Genomic DNA, 13,734 nt, shown 5'->3' on the forward strand with positions numbered 1-13,734 from the left:
TTCCCTTTTTCCCATTCTAAGCCTTGCGAGTAGCACACTAAGCTAGAGTCCTCTCCTCTGGATATCGACAATAACAAAGGGAAATTTCGTACTACGGACTAATAGGATCCCATTAAACCTGAGCTCTGTACTCGTGTTAGCCGGTTATTTCTTTACTGCCATAAATGGTCTCGACCATCGTCCTTTCAAGCCCGTTCGATTTATGATTTATAATGATTACCAAGCTTCTGCACCAACATCGCCGCTATCGGGTAGGACGTATTGATCAACCGATTGAAGAGTGGAAGGTAGGAATAGATTTGCCAGTCTATCGGAAAGCAAGCGAGATCAGCTATCAGTGTGATCCCATCCACTCGGAGGCAATTTGAGGAAAACTTACTCGGGAGGTAAGAAAAGTGAGTCAGATCCGTCTGCGGGAAGTCCAAGATCTGTCACATTCTGCAATGAACATTGAAGATCAGTATCACGGATATGAGGTGTGTTAGAAAGACAGAGAGGGGATGGGAAGACTCACTCCATCTTGTAACCAGACAGGTAAAGCAGAAGGACTGAATTCAGTTGGCCAATTGAAACCTTCCAATCCAGTCATATCCCACATTTGATCAGTCACGCCAAACATGCCCATTCCATTGGTTGGATCGTTATTACTTGAGGTAGGATTTGTGTCCAAACCATCAAAGTTGGGTAGACTCAAGAAACTCTGCAATCCGCCATCTAAATCGCCAATAGCTGATACGTTCGTACCAGGCGCAGAGGGTAATGTTTGACTTTGGTTGTTGTTGATTCCACCAGAATTGAATTGTGTCATTCTTGGCGTTCCAGGCATAGTTGACATTGCACCTGTCTTCTTTCTGAAATTGGATAACATCAGCCTTAGTGTCAAGGCGTATCTTTCAGCGAAACACTCGGCTGAAAGTAGATGCGCCAATTGAGTCACTTGAGAGATCAAGAATGGTAGAGGAACAGAGGTGGGATACAACATGGCACTGAACGAGAGTGCATAGCATCAGCAATTGCCTTCTCGCTATAATAGAATGGACTCAGATGGGAGAATACCCACATTTTTAGCAAGAAAACAGCGGCAAACGCTACAGAAACAAGTTGATCATGTGTAGCGTACTTAAGGTGTTTCCTGAAGTTGTCGCATCGTAAGAAGATCTCGAGACATCTGAAGGAGACGTCTTTTGCCTGGAATGCAAGTTCTCGTTGATCCGGGGCGAGCTGTAATATTAGACGGTGTCAGCATGTATATGTTACTATTATTCTATGGTTCCCTTCCACTCTTTCACTCAGGCCTTGAAATTTCCCCATCTCGTCCCGTTCGTCCCTTTCCCGTTCTCCCTACTTTCTCGCTGTCCTTGCTCTCCCTCTCCTGGTACTTTCCCCCTCTCGCGTCGCTTCTCTTCTCTCGTGTCCCCTCTTCCTCTCCTGCCCCCTCCCCATCATCTCACCTGCTTATCCCCTGCCCCCGTCATACATTTCCACCTCCTCGTTTCCCGCACAAGCGTTTGTCATTTCTGCATCCTCAGTTCCATATTTACCCTATCCCCCACATTTCGCCTGCTCATCCTCCTTTCTTTCACCAAATAGACCTGACCATCCACTTATACAGCTCGCCCACACTCGAATACAGAAACGGTCGACTCACTTTATCCCATTGACTTCCTCTTAGAGCCACACAGACGGTCCACAATTGAGCATAACACAATTCCGTTTCCAATAATTTGACCAAAACATCTTCATCATCATATCTTGTTCTATGAATTGAATACCACTCTTTGTACCACGAGCCTAAATCTGATAACATTCTTTTAACGAATGATATAGTTGCTGAATCGATTTTACCGTGCAGGGGAGTCAAATGTTCTAATATTCGGACTGCAGAGAATCACACTTAGCCGCAAGATCCCGTGCATGTGCCGGCAACAAAAAAGTAGTCCAACTCACTTCGAAGATTGACCAACTCGACGCCTGCAACCAATCTCATATCTGTCTCAGATGACATTGGATGTGATCTAAGGCCCAAAAGAATAGTCTATCAGCGAGTGTAGGACAAAGGTGAATGGGCGTCCTAATGAATAGCTCACAGTAGCACCCTTGCACCTCTAACAGAGGAGTCATCTCGTAACAGTAACGGTTTTCCAGTACCCAGACTGACACTGCATCATATAGGGGAAAGTCAACCTTGGCATTTCGAAACGATGATAAAAACAGGGGAAGCGTGTACATACAGATGTTCATGCATATAGCAATTCAACCAGATCCTCGCGGATACCACTGTTGTTCTGATTAGCTTTGCTGATACGGTCAGTCAGGATAGACTGGGAAAGGTCAGCTCACCTAGATCCCTTTCATCCATCTCAGATCTTGCTTCGTCTTTATTGGCTAATCGATCTAATGCTCGATGAAGGTTCATATCCAAACCCATTCGGAGTGCATGTCTGGTGGTTAATGTCGAAGTCAGCCAATTTTTTCGCGGTAAGGGAATATCCTGCAAGTATTGGCATATTCTTTTCAACTCGGAGGGTTCACTTACCCACAAGGCAGCCAACCATTTTGGCTCCACACACTTAGAATCAACATTGCCATGACAGCTTCCTTCCTCACTATAGGACCAAACAATGTTGATCGAGCGATACCTTGAGCTTCTTCAAGACATCTATGGAACGTTTGACCTAGTGGGCCTGAAATCCAGAAATATTCAGGTCAGTCAAGACATTCCGGTGAATGTCGTAGCAGGAATGGAAAAGATCAGCCACTCACCATTCCCAGCTCTGATTTTAGCGGCAACGGCAAGAAGACCTACGTAGAGCCATTATATATTCAGCTTGACTGGTGTGGTATAACACAAGACCAACAGTGGAAGTGTGATCAGGTTGTAGAAAATACTCACCATCCATCGAAAACGGTGTCCTGACAATGTATTCTTCGTACGTGTCATAACTCTTATCCCATAACGGCACGAAGTAATGACAACCCTTGAAGAAGATATCCCATAATTCTCTAGCTTCACTTTCTGATACTAGACCTTTTGTTACCACGTCCGGGAAAGGGTTTCTCGGCGTTGGATCTGGTCTTTTCTTTTTCTTCACTCTTAATGAAAAGGATTTAGGATCTATCGCTACTCTTTTCCTTTTTCTTGATCTCCCGCGATTATCCTCGTCTAAACCATCATGATCTGATGTCAATATTCCCAAATCTTTCATATCAGCGTCTTCTTCTTCATCATCGCCTTCTTCCGTACGGACCAATTGATGGTCAGGTGACGTTTTCGCTATTTGTGCAGCTTGATCAGCTGCATTTGCTAGTGCCTGTAAAGCTTGGATGGGTGCTGTAAGTGTTTCCCTAGGTATAGCAGATGAAGATGCTGCAGAGTGCGACGAGGATGATCTGGATGAATGTCTTGATCGTGATGGTGAAGGTGGAGCGGAAGGCAGCGGGATGACTCCGTAAGTACCGAATTGATGGGCCTGGAGTGACAATGAATCAGTACAATGGCGTGTCAAATACTACATCAGAAACAGCTGAAATTGAGTGGACTTACAGGTGGAGCGAACCCAGGTAATTTAGGAAAATCTCTTTTGCCAGGGGTTGGGAAATGATTACCTGAAGGATTGATTCTTCCAGAAGCTGTATTCGAAGGTGATCTGTTCCTACCATCATGACCAGCTGTAAAAGCTTGAATCATGATTTCATCTTGTCTTGAAGTGTTACTATTATTATTGTTGTTGTTGTTGTTGTTATTTCTGTGATCCATTTGAATTGCCCCCTCTCCTGCTGGATTTGTTGAGAATATCGAAGGAGGCGATACGGAAGATGGAAAGATACTGGATGTAGGCACAGCTGTAGGATGTTCGTTATGGCCCGAAGACATGTATGAGGGTAATGTAGATGTGTTAGGTGTTTGAAGTGAATGTTGGCTTTGTGGTAAGAGTTGTAGGATTTGTTGCAGCTGATCCAAATTGTGGAGATACAGATTTCAGTTGTAAGCATCTGGAAGAAAAGTGACATCAATAACTCACAACATTCTGTATTTGATCCTGACTTTGAGTCAAAGACTGAACAGTCTTTTCTAAATGAGTCACTCGACTACTGAACCAAAAAACGTCAGTAAACTTGTTCCTCTTTTTTCGGTCAAACGAGAGAATAGTCATCACTAACTTATCTGCTTCTCCGGTGGTATCACTCTGAGCGACACTTCCATTCCTATTCCTTCCGGTATTTCCTTTCTCAGCTGCTTTTTCGAAAACGCACGGAACTCCATTTAACAGACATCTTCTGCATGATGAAGCTGATCCTGATGGATCCCATTCACATCTATTCTTACCCCTTCGACCTGTGTATTTCTGTCAGCTCAAGTCTCTGGCTGCGAGCTGATTGATGAGGGGATATGAACGAGCAGAATCGAAATGCTCGAGAGATAGGTTGGGAAATTAGGATGTTTCACATTACACGACAAGGCCAGGTAAACTCACACGCTACACAAGCTTTACTACCTCTTTTAGCAGTTGGACCTGCACTCGGGAAAACTTGGCTTGATTGTCTTACAGGTGGATTAGGTGGTATTGGATTGGAAACATTCCCATTTCCATTAGAACCTGAATTTGGATGCGAATCATGATTGTTGTTGTTATTATTATATCTTGAACTGTTTCCGTTATTATTACCTCTTGTTGAGGAAGAAGAATGAGCTGAATATTCCCTTTCATCATTATTGTTCCAACCTCGATCTTCTTTCATATCCCTCGCATAATGTTGACTTCCTGCATTTCCAGTTCCAGTAGAAGAAGATGAGGATGGTAGAGCTGGCCAACCTGTAGCTGAATGACTATGTTGTTGCTGATGTTGATGTTGTGAACGATTGTAACTATGGTGATCTGATCTACCACCATACATTTCAATATTATTATTGTTATTCCTCAAATTAGGCGTTGATAACGCGAGCAAGGTATCCAGGTTCGACGTCGAGGTAGCAGGATTCAGACTTGGATTCGGATATCTTGTTAGATATGCTGGAACTAAAGGCGATGGATGAGTACCCGTTCCAGCACCTGTACCTGTACCTGTACCTGTGTTGTTGTTACTACCACTTAAAATTGATGAATGAGGTGAAGTATTGGCTGTTCCACTACCCGGTATCGTTTGTGGCGAAGTATGGAAAGGTGATGGAGTCGTATTACTGTTATTGTTATTGTTGTAAGGCCTTGATGTGTAATTGGATGTAGAATCCATCAAGACTTGTTTCCTTCTCGTTCAGAAGGAGATGGTTCTTCGATATCGATATAATCTTTTGGGATGTCAATCTCGGAAGTCTGTTTTTTTGTCGTGGTGGACGCGGATATCGATCACAGTATATTGATTCGGTAAGTTGCTACAGTAACCAGCTGGTGAATAGAGAGATGTGGTGAGGCAATGATATGGGAGCAAGTGAGTGGACAGTTGAATTTACCTTAATCAGGACCACATGATTCCCATATTTCCCATTGTTTCGGTTCATTTTCTTTTCCCAATCGGCTATTTACCCCCATTTATTATTATGATTACATCTTATTTAACCCCTCCACATCCGTGCCTGACTCCGCTTAATGTTGCACCCGTGGGATCCCACTTCTTTCTCCAAAACATGTGGGGGAAGCGTGGTCACCTCACACATATTATTACAATTCATAATGCCGAGGGACGAGCCATGTGGCTCTTGAATATCCCATTCATTCTAAAAGATATGACGTCAGCGCTGAGTACATGCTGATGTCACTTTATCCCATAACGTGTCAACAAACAAAATCCCACAAAAAGATGGGATATAAAATGTATATATAACCCGGTAAAGATAACGGATTCCCATTCTCTTATTACTCTTCATTCACCAATCATTCAACTTTCAATTGCCACTCACTCCCAACCAAGCTGATACAAAAGAACAACCCCACAATGTCAGATTCTGCCGAACCTTCCAAGACCAACGGACAAGTCAGTTTCCCCCTCTTCTCTATGTGCTGTGATGTTGTGATGCGGTGATGTGTTGTTATCACTATGCTGCGGAAAGACTTACATTCCATTGCGAAACAATAGATCAACTCGCTCGTTGGAACAGCGAAAGTTCTAGTTGGAAACACTATTGAAACAGCTTATCAAGCTGTCGGAGGATCTACTGAACCCTCTTCGTGGACTACCGCAGGTCAAAAACAACATGATCAAGGTGAAGCTGAAATCACAGCTGCCAAAGCACAAGGTTACGTAGAAGGGTAAGTGAATGTCATCATCACATCCAAAGTTTCATTATTATTGTACTAATCTCATATGGGTGTTGTTTGCTTCTATTTTTTTTTGGTTGATGGTATATAGTGCCGGAGACAGATTGGAAGGCAAAAAAGATTCAATAGTGGGAGCTATTACTGGAGATAAAACTCAACAAACTTCAGGTAACCTTCAACACGATAAAGGTCAAGCTCAAATGAAAGTTAACGAGCGTGAGTTATGTTTTGTCGACTCTTCCGTTATTGATAGGAAACGTTTTTACTTACCATCCATTTTATCATTTCAGCATCATCATAATCGTGAATATTCACCTATACTTTATAGCTCAGAAGAACGATCGAGGCGTTGATTTGTAGAAATGATAATTCATGTATTTTATTTCTCCTGCACAGAGCGATCCTCGTGCGAATGATGTAATGGTATTCTTCCCTACCATTCCCATCAGTAAGGACAGCAATTGTAGTTCTCGCTAACAAGAATCGCGAAACTGAAGTAAACTGTATACACGGATCATTTTCATCATTTTCATCGCTATGTAATGTATATTATATATATATATTATACTTATATCGATGTTTGGATAGATTTTCACATGGAAATTAGCCTACTGATCATATCAAAGACCGAGGAAAGGATGGGCAAGCAAGACTGGATGGATGACAAGAAACGGGTAATATATGTATATATGTACGTGGTTCTTGAATGTACAGCAATAAAATCGAGAAAGGTAATTGTGATGATAATTGCGAGGTTCATAACACTGAGACTCCGTAGCACCAAGTTCTGTCCCGTGCATTGTTGTATCTGTATTCCCCTTTTATCGATTTAATTTTCAAAATGGCGTGGGAGGCATTAAAGTTTCTCTTGAATTTGGACTTTCCCAAATTCCAGAAGAAGGGAATGAAACTGGAATATCGCCAAATCTCTTATCGTTGTATCTTTCTGTTCCAAGTAAAGTTCTGTGTCCAGGAGTTGGTAATTCGTTTTGTTTCTGTTTCTGTTTCGTGCTCGTGCCCAACCAACTTGTTTGATTGTTGTGAAGACTGGTTGTTGTTGCCATTGCATTACTCGAAGGATGTAACAGTGAATCATCATCGAAATCTAAATCATCTTCCAGGCCATGCATCGCAACATGCATATAATCAGCTGAAGCTGATCTGATTCTTTCTGAACCGATATCTGGTTCAGGGAGATTCAAAGGGAACATTGTTCTTGGTGGAGTTGATGCACCATGTATCGCATTCGCTGATCTTGGTCTAGGAGGTGGACTTAGACCTCTAGTTGAAGGTACTCGAAGTGTTGGTAATTCAGATTCCGCTCTTGAATTACGCGAGACTAATAACGGAGCAGCTAAGAGGGATGGTACTCTCTGATGATGTTGATGATGAGCTGGCGATTTCGGTAATTGATATTTGGATGGTGTACCTAATCCTGATAATCTTGGAATTGGTTTGATTGTTGGGAAATTTAATTGTCCATTAGGTGAGATCAATTTGCGGTTTGAGTTATTCGTTTCATCAATTTCATCAATCCTTTCCAAATCAGTGACAGTCGATAATGGGATTCCTTCCATATGTTCTGACCTTCTTCTTTCTTCTGTCAGAGTTGGATTGGAAGGAGTAGAATTCGTGTTGATCATTCGACCAGGGGTGAACCTATCAGAGGATGCAGAGACACTTCTCTCCATTACCATCGTCGGAGATATTGGTCGACGAGTTGGTGGTTCAGGTGTAGTTGAGAAATGAGGTATCATACCAACTCCACCCATTGGTGTTCTTTGTTCCTCACTTGCATCTTCAGAGGGTGAAAGTGAACCTTCATCACCGTCCACGTCAACATCAACATCGCCATCACCTTGCCATTCGTTTGGTAATTTGGGTGTTTGAGAGTGATCTGCCGCTGTACCTTGTCTTGAAGGGGATGGTGTACGAGGTATCAAGGATGACTGTGCAGGTAATGGGGTAAGTGAAGGATTAGCAAAGTAATCCGGTCCGAATGCGGATGATTTTTGTGGTGAAGGTGTTCTAGGTTGTGATTCATTTGAATGATCGATAGCGCCCAGACGAGATCCATTAAATCTAACTCGTTTAGCTTCGCTTCTTTCGTTGTCATCTTCTTCCGGATGTGTCGAAGACCTTTTACCCAAAAGAGAATGGACATATGGATTTGACGGTCCAGAGATAGGTTGGGATACAGCTCTTCCTTCCCATGGTGACCAAGTCCTGGTACTACCACTTTCCAAGTTGGTTGCAGTTTTAGATGATCCGGCTGTGGTCAATCTATTACATTGATCTCTGAGTTGTGATATTTCCAGCAAGAGTTTCTCCGTTTTCTCATTCAACTTCCTTTCTAACATTTCTACTAAGGCTTCTTGTTGAGCTTCTAGTTTAGCTTGCCATTTTGCATCGTTTGCAGACAGGAGAGCCTCGACCTGATTTCTAGACATGGACGAATGAGACGAAGATGATGCGGGTGGAGTGGGGAGGGAGCGTTGATTCGTGATGCTAATCTCCTGTTGTGTTGGTGCTGGTGCTAAAGGAGAGTCACTCTGTATAGGTTCAATAATTCTCTCATCCATGATCACATCTTCTGTTAACCTTTCTGGTATAGCGGTGGCAGTGGTGGTGGATTTCTTCAGCGCAGCTTGAGTGTTATTTTGAGCTGAAGTCTGTTTCCTTTCTGTCGGTCTCCTGATTGGTGCACTGGGTATAGATACGACTCTCCCTTTGACTGGTGGTCTACTTGTATTGGATGGGATATTCCTATATCTACTTTCTACTTTACCTCCTCCGTTAACAGACTTGGATATAGTCGATCTCTCTTTCTCTCTTTCCGAAGATGGATGAGCTGTATGATATGGTTGAGAAGAGAAGTAATCTACCAAAGAGTCAATCAAGACTGAATTGGTTCCATTGGCTCCTTTGAGATTGTGGATCTGTCAATCAAATTGAGATTAGGTTAGCGGTAGTAATGACACAGCGCAGTCGTAGATATAGGAGACAAGTTTGGATCGTGCTTGTAAGGCATGGGTGAATTGATAGGTTTTATGTAGCTCGGAAAGATGCAGAGACAGAGTACTCGGACACCTCATTGGAAGATGGTTGAACTCACTTTGAAGAGATTCTGTAGATTGGCTCTTCGAAGTCCTTTCAACTCTTCACGAGTATAAGGCCTTGTATTAGCCATATTGCTCTTCACTTGATTGCCTTGATCTTCCTGGCACTTTATTAGAATCAGGAGTTGTGATATGTTACTATATTGTGACTATTTGTCGGTTGAGGATCAAGTGATGATGTGTGCACAGACTGATGGTATGGTGGTTAGTCACAAATTCAGGTTCAATGATGTTTTTGACTTTTGACTTTTGACAAGTGGCGAGTCGTTAGCCGTTGAATTGGTATATATCGTGGTTATTGTCGGTCTGTCGTATTGGTGTAGTGTAGTACGCTGAGCAAGAGATAGGACGTTTGAAGTTGTAGTTGTTGCTTTGACAAGATGGGTATTACCAATGATATGATATGATGGGTGATTATCATGGGGGAAATGGGAAAACATTAGGAAATTGGAAACGTGTAAACAATCCCAAATGTTTGTTGACTCTTTGTTTGTTTGTTTGTTTGTTTGTTTGTTGCTCTTTCATTAGTAATCAGATTACAAAATACAAAAAACACATTACAAATGGGGGATTACGAAAATGCTAATTGACTAAATTTAATTAGAATGAAGTTTCCAATGCTGAGTTTCTCCGTTGAATCATCTTCATTTCTGTTTGACTTGCTTTTCAAAGTTGGTGATGAATACAATACAAAACATGTAACCCTTCTCGATCAACCAACAGATAGCAAATCATGCATCTCCCTCTTGAATGATGCAGACAGAGAAAGAACACCAGAATTATAAGCAATACCAGGACTGGGATCTGACATATAACATAACTTAGTCACTCTGATCTCGACTCTGATCTCGACTCTGATCTCGACTTTGACTCTACGATACTAATCCAAGTTTCTTCAGTACCTTTCCATATCCAAAGTTGAACCCATCCATTCGAAGTGATATACCCCATGACTTCATCTATCACAACCGTGCGAAGGTCCAAGTCTCTTAATTCAGCTATAAAGTCGCCGAGCTCCATCATCTTGTTATTTTAGGCATGGCATTGCAATTTGCAATTTGCGTTTTGATCAGCTTCGGAATATACACACAAAGTGACTCCGTCAATCTCACTCACCTTGGATTCCTGTTGTGATAAAAGATCGAATGCCTCTCTAGCCAAAGATGGGATGCTTTCTCTCTCTTGTTCTGTGGCAGGAGGTGATGGAGGTGATTCATGAGTATAGTATCCTGACGTTGTCGTTATGGAAGTCATCTCGGCTATGAGATGAGGAAGGACTGGGGGGAAAAGGATGTCAAGAAGGGGTGTCTACAGTATTATATGATGGTATAGACAGTCTCTGGTATGCGTTATATCTTTGCTTGAATTCGATGATGGATCGTCCCTTGTACCGAATATGATCCAACTGGACAAGTTAATAATGGAGATCAAGGAAGATAGGTGATGAGATGACTGAAGAGATCAGAACGATCCTCCTGACACTTGATAACTATCAAACGATCAGAAATTGATGTTCTGTCGAATGCTGAAGGTGTGTATCTCGTTTGTGTGATTCAACGAAATCACCACCTTTCACAAAGTGGGGACAGTGAGTGGCGAGGAATTCAACGAGATGATCTGTACTCGATATATAGATCCAGCTAGATTGGTCGTCGGTCGTTACCTTTGTCGATCTCGATCAGATATGATAAGATCCGTATACAGCAGTAAAATCTCTTGCGGCTGAGATTACGATCACTTATTGAGCAGAGTAAGAGAATGAAATAGACTACACAGGAAGTAAGGGATAAAGAAGTATGTCTGCCTCGTTCATTGATACTTATATATATACATCAAGTCGACTGAGTAGTCAAAGGCATGACCTACCTGCAAGGTATTAAGTGGGGAGAACATGAGGTTTACATGAATTTGATCAAGAGAGATAAGGGAAGAAGAACTAATTAGACCAAACTTCTCTTGATTGGAATCATGCTTTTCTTTGTTCATTGTGTTATACTATGCTGCAAACATTCCGGTGTTGAGCGCATTCAGCGAGCGAAATCTCTTCCCATTGTGATTCAAGAGTGCTTCTTGAGGAAAGGGACGTTTGTTTGGAGTTGTTACACAAACACAACGCATCCAATAGGGAGGTTTAGACGGTCGGAACGGTACGAGTGTACGATCAATCGGGCGGAACTCATTTTTGTCCAACAATCACATGTGTTCACGGTCAGATTAATAAGGCTTAAATCATGAGATGCTTTATCTGCAGATGACAAAGCTCAGCAGATGTATATGCATTCCTGCGTGATATTATTCGCCAGCACATTCGCGGTCGCATACTTGAGCATGGTTGGTGATTCAGGCTACTCGAAAGACGGGTTTCACCGGTTAAAGGACGATTGGATTTGACCGACCAAAATATCATTCGAAAACCAATCAATTTATATCCTCTCAAGTAACATCCTCATCGTCCCACAGGTCACTAGTTGCGCTCATTGGTGTCTTACAGGAAGGCACATACGTATATTTGGCTTGAGGTCGTACGAATTTGGAAGGCTGCATGAAGATCTCATCAGCTCTGGTGACTGGACATATAAACGCCTTCGTAGCTCCTTTTATAATCTTAGAAGACTTCTTTCGACTTCGCTATGGGACAGAACATCATCATATCAACCTGCGTAATGCCTTCAGTTGAGATATAGTAGTTGTTATAACTCATAGAACATACCATATACTTGTTTCATCCCACTTCCTTCCCTCAATACACTATATACACATTTGTTCTTGATATCGACAAATTGATAAATTGATTATTTTACTGATCATAATATGTGTATCGCTTTCTTCACTGTCACTCAACCTGGATTCAAGCTGTAAGTGACATTCTCAGTCCCAGTCCTTAGAAACCATTTACTCCACACTCATGAGACTACATGCCTGTGTTCTCCTGTATCATTACAATGATCGAAAGCTAAAGGTAAACCAATATTTCGATCATAGTATCCTAGCTTCGAATAGAGACGAATATCTCGCACGACCTACTGCTCCTGCCCAATGGCATAACTTTTCTTCTCCCAACTCCAATCCCGAATTCAGCAACAGTGGAAATGGAAACGAAGAACAGGGATGGATATTATCTGGGATCGATAAAGGTCCAACTAACGGTGGTACTTGGTTAGGTATAACAAGAGATTTGAGAATTGGTATTCTGTGAGTTACACTTGTTTCTTTGTGTTCATTTATTTCCTTTTTTTTATTGCGCCATCTCCAATGAATCGGTATTTTCACTTACATACGAAGGTACACATACTGATTTAACTGGCTTATGTATCATATATGTATAGTACGAATGTAAGACTTACACCTCCTACACCACCATTGGAACCATCACCTAATCCACCTTCTCGTGGATTATTGCTGAAAGAATTCCTTCTTTCTACCTCTCCAGCAACTTGCACTTCAACTTCAACACCAACAGACTCGAGTACACCATCACCATTATCAGTGCATGATTATTTATCTTCACATCTTTCTCAAGTAGGAGAATATGAAGGATTCAATTTACTTTTATTCTCACTCAAGAAATCGATACGGGCATTGCCTGAAATTGGTTACCTCACAAATAGACCTATACCATCTTTGATCGATCTGAATCTGAATCCAGGTCTAAATGAGGATGATGACGATAACGATAACGAAAAAGACGTGAAAGATAATCTAGAATGTGAATGTTTGGGTATAAGTAACTCACCAATGAATGAACCTTGGCCTAAAGTGATTCAAGGTCGAAATAGGATGAAAGAGAATATAAAAGAATGGAAAGAAAGAAATGAAGATGATAAACGTTTGGTAGAAAGAATGTTCAACGTTCTATCGTAAGTCATATCCGCTTTTCTCCTGTCCCTGATTACCCACCACGTAGAATGACTTGAGAAGAGGGAGACTGACCATAAAATGACATGGGCCGGGGCAATATAGACAATCAATACCAATAAACAAAGAATCAGATTCCTTCTCATCAACCCAAATACCTTTGATCACAATCCCCTCACGCGAAACAGAGAACTTTCATAATCCATCTGTAGAAGTGAAAGACCGGAAAGAAGACTCGGACTCGAAACTGGAACCAAAACCAAAATGGTATGGCACGAGAACGTCTACCATCATTCTCGTGAAAGATAATGGCGAAACGATATTCGTTGAGAGGGATATATTAGAATTAGACGCAGAAGGTAATCCTAAGAAAGGAACAGGTGAAAGATGGATTGAATTTCAAGCTGATTTAAAAGATTAATGAGTAACAACGGAGGACAAGTCTTCTTTCACAGCTTGTCCTATATCCAGGAGGAGAGACTCCTCACTTATTGTATCCCGGTCTG

At 41.9% G+C, this 13,734-nt stretch overlaps 5 protein-coding genes across 5 annotated transcripts; 2 read left to right on the forward strand and 3 right to left on the reverse strand.

Moving 5' to 3' along the window:
* Window positions 1-216: 216 nt before the first annotated feature.
* On the reverse strand, window positions 217-5,232 carry IL334_002937 (uncharacterized protein; the record flags this gene model as incomplete). Its single annotated transcript, XM_062934675.1, has 16 exons — window positions 217-307; window positions 380-438; window positions 515-986; window positions 1,061-1,221; window positions 1,649-1,878; window positions 1,948-2,015; window positions 2,088-2,159; window positions 2,232-2,277; window positions 2,341-2,441; window positions 2,537-2,684; window positions 2,764-2,802; window positions 2,894-3,470; window positions 3,545-3,952; window positions 4,023-4,089; window positions 4,162-4,336; window positions 4,476-5,232. 16 exons carry the CDS (start codon window positions 5,230-5,232, stop codon window positions 217-219), a joined length of 3,471 nt encoding a protein of 1,156 aa, XP_062790726.1.
* Window positions 5,233-5,931: 699 nt separating this feature from the next.
* On the forward strand, window positions 5,932-6,614 carry IL334_002938 (uncharacterized protein; the record flags this gene model as incomplete). The annotated part of the gene is made up of 4 exons (XM_062934676.1): window positions 5,932-5,970; window positions 6,073-6,245; window positions 6,346-6,470; window positions 6,583-6,614. The coding sequence occupies 4 exons, from the start codon at window positions 5,932-5,934 to the stop codon at window positions 6,612-6,614; spliced, it is 369 nt and encodes a 122-aa protein (XP_062790727.1).
* A 476-nt stretch (window positions 6,615-7,090) lies between these two features.
* IL334_002939 (uncharacterized protein) lies at window positions 7,091-9,444 on the reverse strand (the record flags this gene model as incomplete). The annotated part of the gene is made up of 2 exons (XM_062934677.1): window positions 7,091-9,193; window positions 9,370-9,444. The coding sequence occupies 2 exons, from the start codon at window positions 9,442-9,444 to the stop codon at window positions 7,091-7,093; spliced, it is 2,178 nt and encodes a 725-aa protein (XP_062790728.1).
* Window positions 9,445-10,198: 754 nt separating this feature from the next.
* Window positions 10,199-10,627, reverse strand: IL334_002940 (uncharacterized protein; the record flags this gene model as incomplete). The annotated part of the gene is made up of 2 exons (XM_062934678.1): window positions 10,199-10,396; window positions 10,490-10,627. 2 exons carry the CDS (start codon window positions 10,625-10,627, stop codon window positions 10,199-10,201), a joined length of 336 nt encoding a protein of 111 aa, XP_062790729.1.
* A 1,557-nt stretch (window positions 10,628-12,184) lies between these two features.
* On the forward strand, window positions 12,185-13,649 carry IL334_002941 (uncharacterized protein; the record flags this gene model as incomplete). Its single annotated transcript, XM_062934679.1, has 4 exons — window positions 12,185-12,228; window positions 12,356-12,565; window positions 12,700-13,230; window positions 13,334-13,649. 4 exons carry the CDS (start codon window positions 12,185-12,187, stop codon window positions 13,647-13,649), a joined length of 1,101 nt encoding a protein of 366 aa, XP_062790730.1.
* Between the last annotated feature and the right edge of the window lie 85 nt (window positions 13,650-13,734).

The sequence above is a fragment of the Kwoniella shivajii genome, chromosome 3 (genome assembly GCF_035658355.1).
Source record: "Kwoniella shivajii chromosome 3, complete sequence".
NCBI classification, from domain to species: Eukaryota; Fungi; Basidiomycota; class Tremellomycetes; order Tremellales; family Cryptococcaceae; genus Kwoniella; species Kwoniella shivajii.